Source organism: Octopus bimaculoides, chromosome 18 (assembly GCF_046866305.1).
Source record: "Octopus bimaculoides isolate indiv1 chromosome 18, ASM4686630v1, whole genome shotgun sequence".
Classification (NCBI taxonomy): domain Eukaryota; kingdom Metazoa; phylum Mollusca; class Cephalopoda; order Octopoda; family Octopodidae; genus Octopus; species Octopus bimaculoides.
The window spans coordinates 31,286,309-31,302,885 of NC_142945.1; the positions used below are offsets into that span (position 1 = coordinate 31,286,309).

Below are 16,577 nucleotides of genomic sequence, written 5' to 3' on the forward strand. Positions count from 1 at the left end.
TATTGTTACTTCTTGCAACCTCTTCAATAGTATATATATATTCTTAGCTGCAATAGCGACAACATGGATTTCTTCTATCTTCTTGCTTTGTTAAAGTATTTGAGTAAAATTCTATTAATGTGTCCGACTGATTAAAATTCTATTTGTGCAGCAGATGATAGCCCTACATTTAAACTGATGTAATGATTGCATTGTTCAGTTGAATGGAGCTGCCTGAAACGGTCGTACTGCATCACTTCTTGATATACTGTTGCTTATTTTGATTATATATATATATAGCAATGTTAATTCTCTAAATGAAGTATATATATATATATATATATATATACACACACACACACAAGGATAAGTCAAAAGTTGTACTCACTTGTTTCCATAATTTATTAAAACAAAAACAAGGGTTAAACAATTATATCACTTTTTGACAGCCTTCTTGATTTTCAATGTACTTCTTCAAGGGTCCATAAGCTTACTTATTCCATAAGAGAAGAATGTTAATGGCTAGTCGTGTAGCCATTTAAGCACAACTTCCTAAATTTCTGTCTGTAGCAAACTGATGATCTTGTAAAGAAAGTTTGAGTGGTCCAAAGAGGTGGTAGTTGGAAAGGGCATGATCTGGACTGTAAGCAGGATGTTCCAGCAACTCAAAACCCAATTTTTGAAAGGTTTCAGAGGTGTGGGTGGCCATGCATTGTTGTGTAACAATAATACTTACTTTGACTATAGACTTGAACTTTGGTGTGAATTTCTGGTTTCATTTTGTTGGCCAACATTTGACTGTAGCCAACAATGATGACTGTAGACTCCTTCTCCAGCTAATGTTCCAGTATAAGCTCTTTTGCATCCCAAAAAACAGTTAGCATTACTTTTTCTATGGAATGTTGAATCCTGAATTTCAATTCCATTCTCTGCTTTTTGAATTCTGGTTTGGTGTGAGCCCAGGTCTCTTCTCTTCAGACTATTTGCTCCAAAGAAACTTCATCTTCATTGCTGCAGTGGTCAAGTAAGCACTGACAGGTTTCCACACAACTATGCTTATGCACTTAAGTAAGCTCTCTTGGCACCCATTTTGCACAGGCTTTAGAAAGGCAAAGCTTGTCATGGATGATTGCATATGCAGAGCCATGATTAATTTGCAGAGCACAAGCGACCTCATCAATGGTTACTTGTCAGGTCACCAGAACCATTTCTTGAGCACGTTGAATCTTCACATCAGTGGTAGAGGTTGATGGCCATCCTGCTCCCTCTTTCTACTTCAAGCTTGTCTGGCCATTTTTGAACTTTTCAATGCACTCATACATATATCTATGCAGTGTAAGTGTTGACTCCTTTCTTTCATTATGTAACCACAAGAGTACAACTTTTTCGCATGCAAGCACTGAAGGCAGTGCAACCAACCTAAAGAAATTTGGCAAAAGTGAGGATAAATTTTGACTTCTCCTTCGTATATGTGTGTGTTTTTATTAATGTCTGAACTTATGACATTACAACACAAGTTACCACCCTTATACTACTATCATTCCAGTTTAAACTTTTGAAATGACGTACGACTTCTCGTCGTCATTGTTATATCTGAATTCTTATAATATCAAACGTTCCTGATATCCAACTGTGTATCTTCAACAAGCACTCCTCAATATCTCTATTCAATAATTCCTACGACCTGTACAATATATGACTGTGCATATGACACTCTTCGCAGACTGTTTTGTGCATGCTCATTTATACGAACTAGTATAGTTCACTTAGCCAATCACAGGGGTGTACAGATTCCACATACAACAACTTTTGATCAGTTTTTTTTTATCTCTTTGTCTACCATTTACTCTATTAAATCAGAGACATTCATTATATTCAGATATTATTCAAAATGTTTTATTTAACATAGTTACTGCTTTCATTATTTTGTGTTATTCAACAGGCAGAAAAGCAAAACTTTAAGTAACAACTGATTAAAAGAATTGGCTTAAAATTTATATTTATACACACACACGTGTACGTGCATTAGTTCCAGTTATTCAATAATATATGATGCAAATCTATCTGCAATGGACAGCCGTACGACCAGTGTTCGTGGAGATTTTCTGTTCTTCATGCAGGTGAGAGTTCCAGTCAAGATATCATCTAGAAAACAAATAAAATATATGAATATATGCAAATGATAAAGCAACAGTTAAAGAAAAATTTCAGAGTTTTATCTACTTGAGAACATCAATATCATGCCAAAAACATAAATAATGATTCAGTCTCACCTTTTTTCACAGGAATTTCAGGATCTATTAAAAATACAGTCTGTTTCCAGTGTGTTGGTGTTGACAAAGGACCAGTTGAAAATGTTACCTGAAAAACAAATGTTTCTTTCGTAGGAAGACTGTCTCTGTTAGTAATTAAAAAAACAAGCTAATCTTTTTCTAAGTAATAAATGAAGGGCAGATAAACCTTTCACTGGATGAAATACAAGTCTACTGCAGAGCACTAGATTTATCACAGCACATAGTGGTTAGAATGTATAAATAATTTTAAAACACGAATAGTATCAGGAGATAAGATATAAAGCACCAACATTCTAGATGGTTATCTAACCAAGTCAACCATTTGAACTCACATGTTTATAACTACAAACATTTTAAGGCTATTTATCCTGCTAAAGCAGAGGCTAACCATTTTGTCGTATCTTTCATACCTGCTTTCATTAATCTTTTTGCTCCCATTTCCTCCTACATTTAGCTATGTCTTTCTTAGCTTTTCCCTTCCTTAAAGTACTATATTTAATTCTATTGCTCCTTTTTCCAAATCACTTTCATCCTTCCTCAGCACACGACCAAACTATTCTTATCCCATCCCATTTCTCTTCATAACATTCTATAATTTATTGTTTGTAACTTTTCCCTCAATGATACTTTGCCCAGTTACCAAACTATTCTCATTTCTGTGTTTTCAAGTACTCTCTGCTATTCCACTTCATTATTCATGTTGTACTCCTGTAAATCTTAGTACTTTTCAGACATGCAGCATACACCTCTCCTTTCAGTTTCAGTGACTTCACTGCTAATTAGTATGTCATTCACTTCTTAAAACTTCTTCCATATACATTTCACTCAAGTCACCATCACTAATTTTAATCCAACTTCACTCAACATGTATCATCAACATCATCATTTTAGTGTGCTTACTACATGCTGGTATGGGTTGGACAAGACTTATTGAGACAGTATTCTATAGCCATATGCTCTTCTTGACATTAATCCATACATATTTTCATATATTTATTGCCAATAGGGGCTAAACAAGGACAGACAAAGGGATTAAATCAATTACATCGACCCCAGTGTGTAACTGGTACTTTTCATATAAGCTGTCAGACTTATATGGGTATAAACATATTACCAATACCAAGACAATGTCAGTGTGAAGTTACATGTAAAATTCCTTTTTCAGTGCCCCCAAGAATGGTGGGGTGAAAGTATCTGCATAACCAGTTAACCAGTTTAATATAATCTCTCAAAGGCAACATTGAAGAACAGGAACAATCCTACTGACAAACTTGTACAAAACTTCCATCTATCAAATTCTATTCACATGGCTACAGTCAACCCACAGGGTCATACATTGGCTAAGCTTGGCATTGTGACCTAATGAAAATGTTTTATCAATTTCATAGGGCAGTTATTATTTATAATGGTGAACTGTTGTTCTACTTTCTAATATTTACTTAGAATCAAGAGAATGTAAACTCTGATGCCTCAGTTGTTTGTTCAAATTAAATATCTACAGTTTCCTTCTTCAGCAGCAAGATTATAATTAATAACTGAAGGTATAAAATACAGCTATATACTATAATACTTACAGGGTTCATGTTAGGTCCATCAAAAATAACATCAAAGTAGCCCACCAATGCTGTGATAAAGCCATCTTCTGTAATAGTTAAACTCACTGGCACAGTGTAGTCAAGCTCTTTTAAAGTAATTTGACTGATATCAAACATCTGCATTATAAAAAGAACAGAAGTTTATTAACATTGACCGACATATTTGAGGAGTTGCATACAAAAATACTTTTGAACAAAGTTATTTATTAGGAAACAATAATTTTAACATATATGTGTGTGTGAAGCCACGTGGCCCAGTGCTTAGGCTGCTGTACTCATGATCACGAAATTGTGGGTTTGATTCCCAGACTGGATAGTATGTTGTGTTCTTGAGCAAAACCCTTCACTTCACGTTGTCCAAGTACCCCTTTAAATCAGGGGGGAATACTGGACTATTTGTTTAGCTAGCAGAGTGGCAACATTCGAAGGCTAAAACAATGCAAAACACATTATGACCAGTGAGGTGTAACAACATCTGATAGTCTGGGCAGTTATATGATATATATATATATATATATATATATATATATATAAGAGAAAGAGAGAGATATGAACACATACACACACACTATAATGGAGAAAGCTGCTTTTCAAGATTTTGCAATTTCCTATTTCAATACATTTTTTTTTTATTATCAGAATATGTTTTTGAAGTTGCTTTTAATACTGAAAATTTCAACTACATGCTTTTAAGAAATCACAATTCTATTCACTGCAATGTCTTACATTTATATCCCTTTTCTTCTATTTTTTTCCTAGCAACACTCTCTCTCTTTCCACCTCTTCTTTGTTTATTGCCTCTATTTCTGTATCCATATGACTTTATCTTTGTCAGTCTTATTCTCTTCCTTCATTTTTTTTCAATGACTCTCTCCATTTATTGTATATCTATTTATCTTAATCAAAATTACATAGAAATTTCATATTTAAAGTTTCATTCAGTTATACATGAATGTGTATAATACAATATGCATACTGCACTATTTGTTTCCATATTGGAATTTTTCAATTCAGTATACAATGTTCATCTTGCCCCTACACACTCTGTTAGTTTCATTTTCTCCCCACCCTCTATCTTTCTTGTTTCCTGTCTGCCTCACTCTCACCCTCTACTGCCATTATTCAGTTGTATGATCGTATAGATAGATTTTAATATTAATAACCTGTGCTGGTTCCATGTTAAGTGCACTTGTGTAGGTGCCATGTGAAAATCACCTATACTGGTGCCTATGGTACACAAAAAAGCACCCAGTATACATTATAAAATGGTTGGTGTTAGGAAAGGGCATCCAACTGAAGAAACCATGCCAAAACAGACAACTGGAACGTGGTGCAGCTCTCAAGCTGGCCAGTTCCTGTCAAACCATCTAACTTAAGCCAGCATGGAAAATGGATATTAAATGATGATGATGGTATCAATGAACAATATTGCAGAGGAAATAATAAGTTATATAATCACATGAGTTCAAAGCTACAAGTTTTTCAATAAGATATTTTCAAATACACATGAGGTGATAAACCAACATAATAGCTGATTTCTTCATGAATTTTTACAATTTTTTTGTGTGCAAGCAATTAGTGTCATTTTATTGAGTGAATGCTATAAGATGAATAAAAGATACAAAAGGAAATTGGACATATCAGAAAAAGTACTCAAACTAGGAATCAAATGTTGAAATATTATTTAGCAGAAAGCTGTCCTTCTGGAATTTGTTAAATGAACATTTTTTAATAAAATGAAATCTTCCAGAGATACTGGCATAATTTGGGATCCCAACTCGAAAAAATTCTCTCTTTCCCACTCCGTCTGTCTCCATCTTTCTCTCTGACTATTTCTCTTCTTTCTTTCCCTACTGGGATAGCCAAGTATCTCCTCTATAGTAAGATACCTGTTTCTATTCTATTCCTCTGCTATACTTTAACTTCTCAACCAGTACTCAAGCACAATGTTACCTCCTTCAGTACCATGACCTCTCCTAGCCAAGGAGTCGTTGCAAGTTACTCAACGACCATGCTGGTGTCATGTAAAAAGCACCAATGTTGGTGCTACATAAAAAGCACCTAGAACATGCTGTAAAGTGGTTAGTGTTAGAAAAGGGCATTCAACCATAGAAACCATACTAAAGCAGACAATGAAACCTGGTGCAATTGTATGGCTTGCCAGCTTCTGTAAACCATCCAATACATGCCAGCATAGAAAACAGATGTTAATTGATGATGATGATGGTTGTTTGATCTGCCACAGGCCTTAGAATATACCCATATGGTTCCTGCTATTTCTAGCACACTAAACAAGAATAAAATAATAAAATTAATATTTAGCAACAGAGCTGTTAGATGAATAAAAAATACAAAAGAAAATTAGATGAAACATCAGAAAAATTACTCAAACTGGGAGTCAAATGTGAAAATATTAAACGACTTGCAGAAAACTACTCAGCAGGCAGTCTTCCTACAGTATGTACATACACACACAGTAATGCTACTCAGATTTTTCTGTTACTATCACAATTCTAGGTGAATGATAGGTTTGCTTTCCAAAGGTAAACAAATTTTGGTTATTTACCATTGGTCAGTTGGTTGGGTTTAACAGCTTCTAGGATGAGTGTAGATCAAAGTTAATGGATAAAGGAGTTTATATACATTATATGCAATTACAGCAACTTTATTAACTATTAAAAAAAGAAATAATAATATGAGGAGTTAGTAAAGTCGGTGTGCACAAAAACTCATATATAGTCCTATTAGAAGGAGTCTTCACATAGCCAGCTGTAACAGATGTTTTCCTGGGACTAAAAAAGTTAGTAACACTGTCCTAATCATGACTGCCACTTTACGTTGGCAAATAAACTTTGCTCTGTAATACTGTTACTACTTATTTCTGGCTAAGAAATTTAGAAATAAGTGATTTTTATCCTTACTTGGTCAGTGATTGTGTGTCACTTAAAAAATATATACCTCGAACAAGACCTAGTGCTGCAATCTCTAGAGAAAGGTTATCAGGTGCTGATGAAGAGAAATAACCTAGAAACCATTGGTGCACGGGAACATTACACCTCCCTAAACAGGACTGCCACAGTAGATTGGCAACTAGACTTTACTCTGTAGTAATGTTACTACTTATTTTTCGCTAGAGATTTAAAACTAATTGTATTTTCTCCTTATGAGATCAGTGACTGTGTGTCACTATCTTAATATATAAAGCTGAAGTTGTGTGTCTGTGTGAAGCCTTTTTTAAAGTTTATAGAAATCCACATTTTCCACTTTTTCATAAAAATTTTTACATCAATGGAATTTTCTCGATGTGAACTTTCCAGTGCAGTAATTAGATTTTTTAAATTCCGTTTACTTTGTGTGATTTAAGGGAGATTTGGCTGTTGTTTCTAGCAACTTTTATATTTCTTCCCTTCTACCTGTACCAGTGTTGTTATAGGGAGTAAGAGTAAAAGAGGGAGAGGAAGAGAGAGAGAAAGTGATACATACAAAGTCATAGATTAACTTGGTTACATTTTACACTCTTACTTCTTCCTCTCTCTCATTTAATACCTTTCCTCTACTTCTAACATATTTTTCATAACATAGAAACGTAAAAACACACACGACCACACATACGTGATCTGTGACAACAACATATACATAAACACATACACAATTCAACATTATAGATATAAGATTTAGTTTCTGTGTTTCTTATATAAACACGTACATGCATTGCTATTTTATAACTGTCTTTCGTTCTCTCTTTCTCTCTCTTCATTGCTACCATCACTATTCCTTTCTCCCCCCTCTCTCTCTCTTCCTCTCTCACAAAACATTCACTACAATATAACTCCTGTTCATCAATATTTGGTAAATATACCACGATTTTCATTAGGGTGTTAGGGTTTATGTATCACTATCTCTCTCTCTCTTTTACTCTTACTCTCTATATTATATGTTGAGCGCATAATTACTGCATTGGAAAGTTCACATCGAAAAAATTCCATTGATGTAAACATTTTAAAATTCCGTTTACTTTGTGTGATTTAAGGGAGATTTGGCTGTTGTTTCTAGCAATTTTTATATTTCTTCCCTTCTACCTGTACACACAATCATTGACAACAATATAACTCATGTTCGTCAATGTTTGGTAAATATACCACGATTTTCACTAGGGGGTTAGGGTTTAAGGTTAGGATTAGGGTTAGGGTTACGGTTTTAGGGTTAGGGTTTGGATTTTAAGGTTAGGTTTTAGGGTTAGGTTTGGGTAATCGTGCAGGTGTTAATCTGAAAAATTACAGAAATGTGAAAATTACCGACCCTGCCATCTATTATAACTTTTGTTGTTCTGTTTAATATATACATAGATTATGCCTCCAAAAAAGAGAGTTTGCTGGGGAAAGAAAGCAACCAGTTTAAATTGACAGCAACAGACTGCAGCAATTCACTACATTCCAGTAGCTACTTTGAACATAATGGAAAATGGTGCATCAACATCTTCTGCCTAATCTGATAGAATTCTGGCTAAACTGTGTACCAACAGATCGCCAGCAATTGCTTCATCAGAAATTGCCATCCTACCTCCAGCGATAAAATTTGTTTTGCACAAGCTTTTCTACAGCCAATTAGACGGATGAAATTTACGTACGCTTAATAATGTTACGCCTTCAGACTTTCCCTATTAATTTCATCGTCTTTTGAATTATGAACATATTTACATCATAAGGGTTTTTTTGTTGTAAGGCTTTCTGTTTTAGTTGATTTGCACCAAGCAAGACTTATCGTAGATGGCGTAATAAGTCACACCCAGACAAGGTCGGGTTATACTGCTAGTAAAAGTATATACCTCAAACAAGATCTAGTGCTACCATCTGTAGCCAACAGTTATCTTGTGCTGATGAATATATATATATATATATATTGGAAAAAATAATAAGGTACTCAGATATCTGGATGGTTGTACATTTACAGATTTTTATTAATATGTCACATGTTTTATAAATATTAGCGCTTGTACTTATTCTTGTAGGTTCTTCAAAATATGATTTCACTTCAGAGGATGTCTCTTTTTATAGTATTATTGAATGTGTAGGGGTGGAGAGAGATATATAGGATAGTAAAAGAGGGTGAGGAATGGAGGGAAAAGTGAGAGACAGTGTATGTGTGTGTGTGTGTGTGTGTACCTGTGTATCTGAAAGGAGTGTCAATGGGAAAGAGAAGGAAAGGTGAAAGAAGAAAATTGTGTTTATAGCTGGTCAGTTCTTTCAATGATAAGTTTATTCTTGGCCTTTAAAAATGGCAAAACCAGATGGCATTGTTTGGAAGAAAGTTGTTTTTCAAAGAGTTGGCATTATTGTCCAGTGGGAGAGAGTGTGGGTGTGCTTTTGTGAGTGTGTGCCTGTGTATCTGAAAGGAGTGTCAATGGAAAAGAGAAGGAAAGAAAGAAGGAAGAAAGGAAGAAGGAATTGTGTTTACATCTATACAGCTGGTTAGTTAAAAAAAGGTAGGAGACAAATATGAAAACCAAGTTAATTGGGTTCAATTCTAGTTGGCACAAAAATGTCCCACTATCTGGGTTTCTTGCTGTTTTTAGGCTCTGTTGTTCCAAAGTTGAATAACAATTCAGAACAATGAAATATTGTGATGAATCAATGAGTGAGGTATCTATATATTGGTAAGTTCATTTTGTCATAGGCATGGATCAAAAATAAATATAAAATATAGCATTTCTGTAGTCATTTACCAATATAAATTGGCAAATGGTGCCATTGTTTTAGATACTGAAATAACAAGTTCCAAAATAGCTTTGGATTCACATTTAGGATCAAATCCGTTATGGAAAAAATACAAATAAATATAATTACAAAGATAGTCAAGTATGTGAAAGGATGAAAATTGTTGGTGAAATATAAAAAAACTTACAGTTTACTTCACAAATTTGGTCCTTCATCCAGTACAAATCATTACAGAAATAGTGATATTTCTTTCACCAGTCATGGCTATATACATATATACACATACAAGTTTAGAATGAGGTCATATGTAACCTTGGTTACATATGTATTGGTAGTGTGTCTGTTTATTTGACTCTCAGTCTTTTTCCTTCCTTTCTTTCTGTCTTTTTTCTTGGATCGTTCGTAAACGTTCATAAGAGAAAGTGGCAGTTGAGATGATTTGTAATGGTAACAGAAAGAGGGAATTAGATTGTATTGGAGGGGAAAATGGTCATGTACGTAGTTTGATCGATTTATTTCGAAACTGGTACACATTTTGACCGAAGGAATGACCGTATGACCTACGTTATGGTATTTACAATATTAATTCCGATTTTTTCATCCACAAAATTTGGAATTGTGTGACTGAATAAATTTTAAACATGCATACACAGAGAAAATCTGCCTTTTATAGATAATATATATATATATATATATATATAGATAGATATATATATATATATACATACATTTATATATACATATATATAAATATACATGCATTTATATACACATATATAAATATACATACATTCATATTTACATATATATAAATATACATATATTCACATATGCATATATATAAATATACATAGGTGCAGGAGTGGCTGTGTGATAAGTAGCTTGCTTACCAACCACATGGTTCTGGGTTCATTCCCACTGCGTGGCACCTTGGGTAAGTGTCTTCTACTATAGCCTCGGGCCGACCAAAGCCTTGTGAGTGGATTTGGTAGATGGAAACTGAAAGAAGCCTGTTGTGTATATATATATATATATATGTATGTGTGTTTGTGTGTCTGTGTTTGTCCCCCCAACATTGCTTGACAACCGATGCTGGTGTGTTTAGGTCCTTAGCGGTTCGGCAAAAGAGACCGATAGAATAAGTACCAGGCATCCAAAGAATAAGTCCTGGGGTCCATTTGCTTGAATAAAGGCGGTGCTTCAGCATGGCCGCAGTCAAATGACTGAAACAAGTAAAATAGTAAAAAGAGTATACATTCATACATACATATATCTAAATATATATACATATATAGAAATAGATATACATATATATATACATCATCATCGTCGTTTAATGTCCGCTTTCCATGCTAGCATGGGTTGGACGATTTGACTGAGGACTGGCACCCAGCAAGCTGCACCAGACTCCAATCTGATCTGGTAGAGTTTCTACAGCTGGATGCGCTTCCTAACACCAACCACTCAGAGAGTGTAGTCGGTGTTTTCACGTGCTACCGGCACGAGGGCCGGTCACAAGGTACTGGCAACGGCCACGCTCAGAAAGGTGTTTTTTACGTGCCACATGCATGGGAGCCAGTACAGCAGTACTGGCAACGACCTCGCTCAAATGATTTTCTAACGTGCCACCAGCACAAGTGCTAGAAGGCGACGCTGGTAACAGTTCTGCTCAAATGGTGCTATTTACGGGCCACTAACATGGAAGCCAGACAGCTGCTCTGGTAATGAACATGCTCGGACAGTGCTGTAGGAGAGGTTGGCATGGGTGCCAGTTGTCGGATTTGATTCTATTACCATTTCAGATTTCAAATTGCAAATTCACTTGCCTCAACAGGTCTTCGCAGAGTTTTTAGTGTCCAAAGAAGTAAAGATACAAATAAGTGAGCTGGCTACACTTCTGGCAGAGAGCACAGATTAAGCTCTCACTTGCGTTGCCGAGTCTCCTCATGTACTGCATATTTCCAAAGGTCCCGGTCACTGGTCATTGCCTCGGTGAGGCCTAAATTTAGAAGGCCGTGCTTCACCACCTCATCCCAGGTCTTTCTGGGTCTACCTCTTCCACAAGGTACCCTCAACTGCTAGGGTGTGGCACTTTTTCACACAGCTACCCTCATCCATTCTTGCCACATGTTCATACCAGTGCAATCGTCTCTCCTACACACCACTAACTTTTCTCTCAAGGTACTTACACTCTGTCGAGTATGCACACTGACATTACACATCCATCAGAGCATACTGGCTTCATTCCTTGCGAGCTCATGCATGTCCTCAGCAGTCACGGCCCATATTTCACTGGCATGTAGCATGGCTGTTCGTACACATGCATCATACAGTCTGCCTTTTACTCTGAGTGAGAAGCCCTTTGTCACCAGCAGAGGTAAGAGTTCTCTAAACTTTGCCCAAGGTATTCTTATTCTAGCAGCTACACTTTCAGTGCAACCTCCCCCGCTACAAACTGTCACTTAGGTAGCGGAAGCTATCAACTACTTCTAGTTTTTCTCCCTGGTGTGTGGCAAAGGTTGTTTTCTGCACATTTTCAGTGTTTATTGCTCCTGAGCATCTGCCACATACAAAAACTATCTTCCTAGGTAGCCTTCCTTTGATATTGCTGCTCCTCTTATGTGTCCATAGCTTACACTGGATACATCTTATAGAGTTTCTACCTACGCTTTTTCTACAGATCGAGCAGGGCCATCTATCTGAAGGGGTTTGTGTTTTGTCTACCTTCCTACTTATTAGGACTTTGGTTCTAGCTAGGTTGACTCTAAGGACCTTCGATTCTAGTCCTTGCTTCCACACCTGAAGCTTCTCTAGTTTTGATAGTGACTCAGCAATTAGGGCAAGGTCATCAGCATAGAGGAGCTCCCAGGGGGCACCCCGTCTTGAATTCCTGTGTTATTGCCTGGAGGACTATGATAAATAGGAGGGGGCTGAGGACCGAACCTTGGTGGACCCCTACCTCAACCAGGAATTCTTCACTGTACTCGTTGCCAACCCACATCTTACTGACAGTGTCCCTGTACATGGCTTGCACAGACATCATTAACCACTCATCTATCCCTAGTTTCCTCATTGATCACCAGATCGGGGGACCCTGTCAAAGGCTTTCTCCATGTCAACGAAAGACAGGTACAGAGGTTTATCTTTCGCTAGGTATTTCTCCTGCAGCTGTCTTACCAGAAATATAGCATCAGTGGTGCTTTTCCCTGGAACGAACCTGGAACTGCATCTCATCTAAACTGACTCTCTCCCTAATTTGTTGGGCTATGACCCTCTCGGTGACATTCATTACCTGGTGCAACAACTTGATACCTCTTAAATTGTTTGTGTCTAAAGCGTCACCTTTACCTTTGTAGCAGTTGACTATGGTGCTGCTACACCAGCCATTGGGTATGACTCCTTTGTGTATCACCTGATTAACTATACGGGCGACTAGGCTATAGCCGACACTGCCAGATATTTTGAGCATCTCTGCAGTGATTCCTGATGGGCCCGGGGCTTTCCCTGTCTTCATACTCTTGAACGCTTTATCTACCAAAGTATTGTCAATTAGGATAGCTGGTCCCTCTGTTGGGTCGACATACGGCAGGCTCTCTTTCTCCCATTCATTCTCTTTATTAAGCAGCCTTTCATAGTGGGGTCTCCAAACTTCTCTCTTTGCAGCCTCGTTTAGTGCAAGTGAGCCATCATCCATGCGAACACATTTCTCTCCTACGACATCATGATTCTCTCTCACACACTGTCTTGCAACATGAAATACTTCAAGTCTTTGGTCCTCACAGCGCAGAGCATTGGCAAATTTTTTCTTATCTGCTTCCCCTCTGGCTAAGTAAACCTGTCTCCTAGCTTCCCTTCTGACAGTCTGATACAATTCCCTGCTACCTCCATTCTTCCAAGCCTGTTTCTTTTGTCTAATAGCCCTGTCAACCACATTGTTCCACCACCACGTTACTTTGGGTCGAGAGGGGACTTTGCACCATCCGCAGATCTGGTCGGTGGATCTCGGCAAGTTGTCCCGTAGAAACCTCCAAATGTCTTCCACGTTGTGTGATGCTATATCTCCTTCTATTTTGTCAAATGCTTCGAGTAAGACATTTCTAAATCTCTGTCCAGTTGAAGGATCTTTAAACTTCCAAACCCTTCTCCTCCAAGCTGGTCTACTTCTGGGCATCCAATTAGCCTTGATCCTGAAGTCGCTTACCACTAATCTGTGTTGAGGGGTGCATTGTTCACCTAGGAAGGTTTTGGCATTTATAAGCCATCCTCTTTCCCTATTTCTGGCGAGGATGTAGTCGATTTGGCTGGTGCGTCTGCCAGAACGGTAGGTGACTAAGTGACAGACAGGTTTCCTGAAGTTGGTATTGCAAACCATAAGATCGTTTGCATCACAAAACTCCAGCAGTCTGGTTCCCTCCTCATTGCGGGAACCAAAGCCATAGCCTCCATGTACACCATGGAAGCGCCCTGCATGTTGTCCAACATAACCATTGAAATCACCAGCTACAAAGAGAAGGTCCCTGTCATTCGTCAATGAGGTAGTTTGCAACAGGGTGTCATAGAATTGGTCTTTCTGCCCATCCGGTAGCCCGGTTGAGGGGAATAGGCCGAGATGAAGGTAGCTAACCTACGGTGAAGCACTAGTCTAATCTTAAGTACTCTGTCACATACTCTGACTACCTCGATTACCTTATCAACCCATTTCTCTGCTAGGAGTATTCCCATGCCCCCGACCCCGTCAGTGTTCCCTGCCCAGAAAATCTTGTACCTGTGTTCTTTGCCTGTGAGAAACCTCGCGGAACCTCCTCTCCACCATCTTGGATGCAATACAAATCTACGCATCACCGTTCAAGCATCTCAACAATCTCACCAGACCTACCTTTCAGTGTGCCGATGTTGAGAGTGCCAATTGTGACGGTGTGGGAGGTGTGGGCCTGTGAGACGCTGGGATGAGGGAAAGCAGTGTCCTGTACCTGAAAAGAAAGCTTGCATTTGGCTGAATTCATAAACAAAACAATGCTTACAACCTGCATACATTACACCATCTTTATGCACTATAAGATCGATAAAACTCTGGGTGGGGGAGGGGATGGCATTAGGCCCTTAGAAATGTTCACGGGAGACAGCCAAAGGATGACAGAGGATAAGAACTTCCGGTACTGGTGGAGGGGGCGGAGATACCGCAAGCCAATAAGTTTAAAGGGAGAGCCACTTCTGCACTTTTATATTATGGCAGACAAATTTAGAGAGACTGAGTTAAAGGAACGATAAACTGGAATAAAGTAAAGAAAAATAAATAGATAAAGCGTGGCGATTAAAAGGAATGCATGAATTTAACACAAACTGGAAAACGAATTAAAAAGAGTCAAACGGGCGATGTATACATGTTAAAGAAAGAGATAGATAATAAAGAATGGAGCTGGGGGGACATTATGATCAACCTTAGGAGTATATAAAAGGTTGGAAGTAAGTTCTTAGCTTTTCATTCTGGATTTCATATTCTGTCAGCAGAAGAAATTCGAATATATATATAAATACATATACATATATATAAATATATAAACATTTATATATATATATATGTATACATTTACATATATATAAATATGTATACATATATATACATATGTATACATATACATATATATAAATATATACATATACATATATATAAATATGTATACATTTACATATATATATAAATATACATTAATCATCATCATTGTTTAACTTCCGCTTTCCATGCTAGCATGGGTTGGACAATTTGACTGAGGACTGGTGAATCAGATGGCTACACCAGGCTCCAATCTGATTTGGCAGAGTTTCTATGGCTGGATGCCCTTCCTAACGCCAACCACTCTGAGAGTGTAGTGGATGCTTTTATGTGCCACCGGCACGAAGGCCAGTCAGGTGGTACTGGCAACGGCCACGCTCCAAAATGGTGTATTTTCTGTGCCACCTGCACAGGAGCCACTCCAGCGGCACTGGCAATGATCTTGCTCGAATGTCTTTACACATGCCACCGACACAAGTGCCAGGAAGGCGACGCTGGGCACAGTTGCCATCATGATTTCGCTTTAGTTCTCAGTTTAACGTCTAAGTTTCAGTTTGAACTACAGCAACATTTTGATAAATATAGATTTTACTTTGTTAAACGACTTTATATCATTGTTTGGAAAAAATACGTATTTTTGTATTTTTATATTATTCAATTGATTTTTAATGATAATTTTAATTGATATCTTATTTAACACTAAATTATTTAGAAGCAAGAGTATCATCTTAGCATAAACTAAGACTTCGATTTGATTAGGGTTGAATGTTTTCTATTAATACTGTTTAATATTTGTTTCTTCTTTATGCGATAAATAACTAGTCTTTTTATTTTAATTTGTTTGTTTATACAATATCGTTAATTGTTTTTTTATTATGACTTAAGTTATATAAAGTTTAATCTTTCATTCATATTTTTTTCTAGTCCTATTGTTTACGCAATATTTTCACTAGACTTCTTTTAAATAAACGTTTTTAGTATAAAATACTCTAGATTAAACTATTGCATCGTTTAATATGTGCTAATTCTATCTTTTTGATTTTAACCTTAAACTTTGTTCAAATTGTATTTTAAACGAAAAAATTTGTTAAGATGGTTTTTGAATATAATATAACTGTTAGCGGATATTATAATGGACGTAGGTTTGATTATGGAATGTTTATCATTTTGATATTTTTAATAATATTTTTCTATCTTTACAAAATAAGTATTTTATATACATTCTTTTATTATTATTATTGTTGTATTTTGACCTGAAGATTAGCTATATTTTTGAATAGAATTGATTTTCGATGGTTTTAATCGATTTTAATCGATTTAAATTTTCTTTCTATTTGAAAATTGCTTATGAAACAAGTGTAGTCGTTTTATTATCTTTATCTTATATTTACTTTGTATTATATTATACTTATTTATTGTCCCCATGGACCGCAAATTAAATTTG

General features: G+C 36.6%; 1 protein-coding gene across 5 annotated transcripts in view; it reads right to left on the minus strand.

Moving 5' to 3' along the window:
* Positions 1-363: 363 nt before the first annotated feature.
* LOC106871252 (uncharacterized) overlaps positions 364-16,577 on the minus strand; it is a 208,532-nt gene continuing 192,318 nt past the window's right edge. For 4 of the 5 annotated variants that reach the window (XM_089365965.1, XM_089365967.1, XM_052974427.2 and 1 more), the window contains 3 exons: positions 3,848-3,985; positions 2,253-2,340; positions 364-2,124 (listed from right to left, as the gene is read on the minus strand). In XM_089365965.1, the coding sequence (XP_089222091.1) occupies positions 2,015-2,124; positions 2,253-2,340; positions 3,848-3,985 (336 nt within the window). In that variant the 3' untranslated portion in view covers positions 364-2,014. Of the gene's footprint in view, positions 2,125-2,252; positions 2,341-3,847; positions 3,986-14,458; positions 14,553-16,577 lie in introns of all 5 variants that reach the window. The other variant, XR_016244974.1, reaches the window with a different exon arrangement.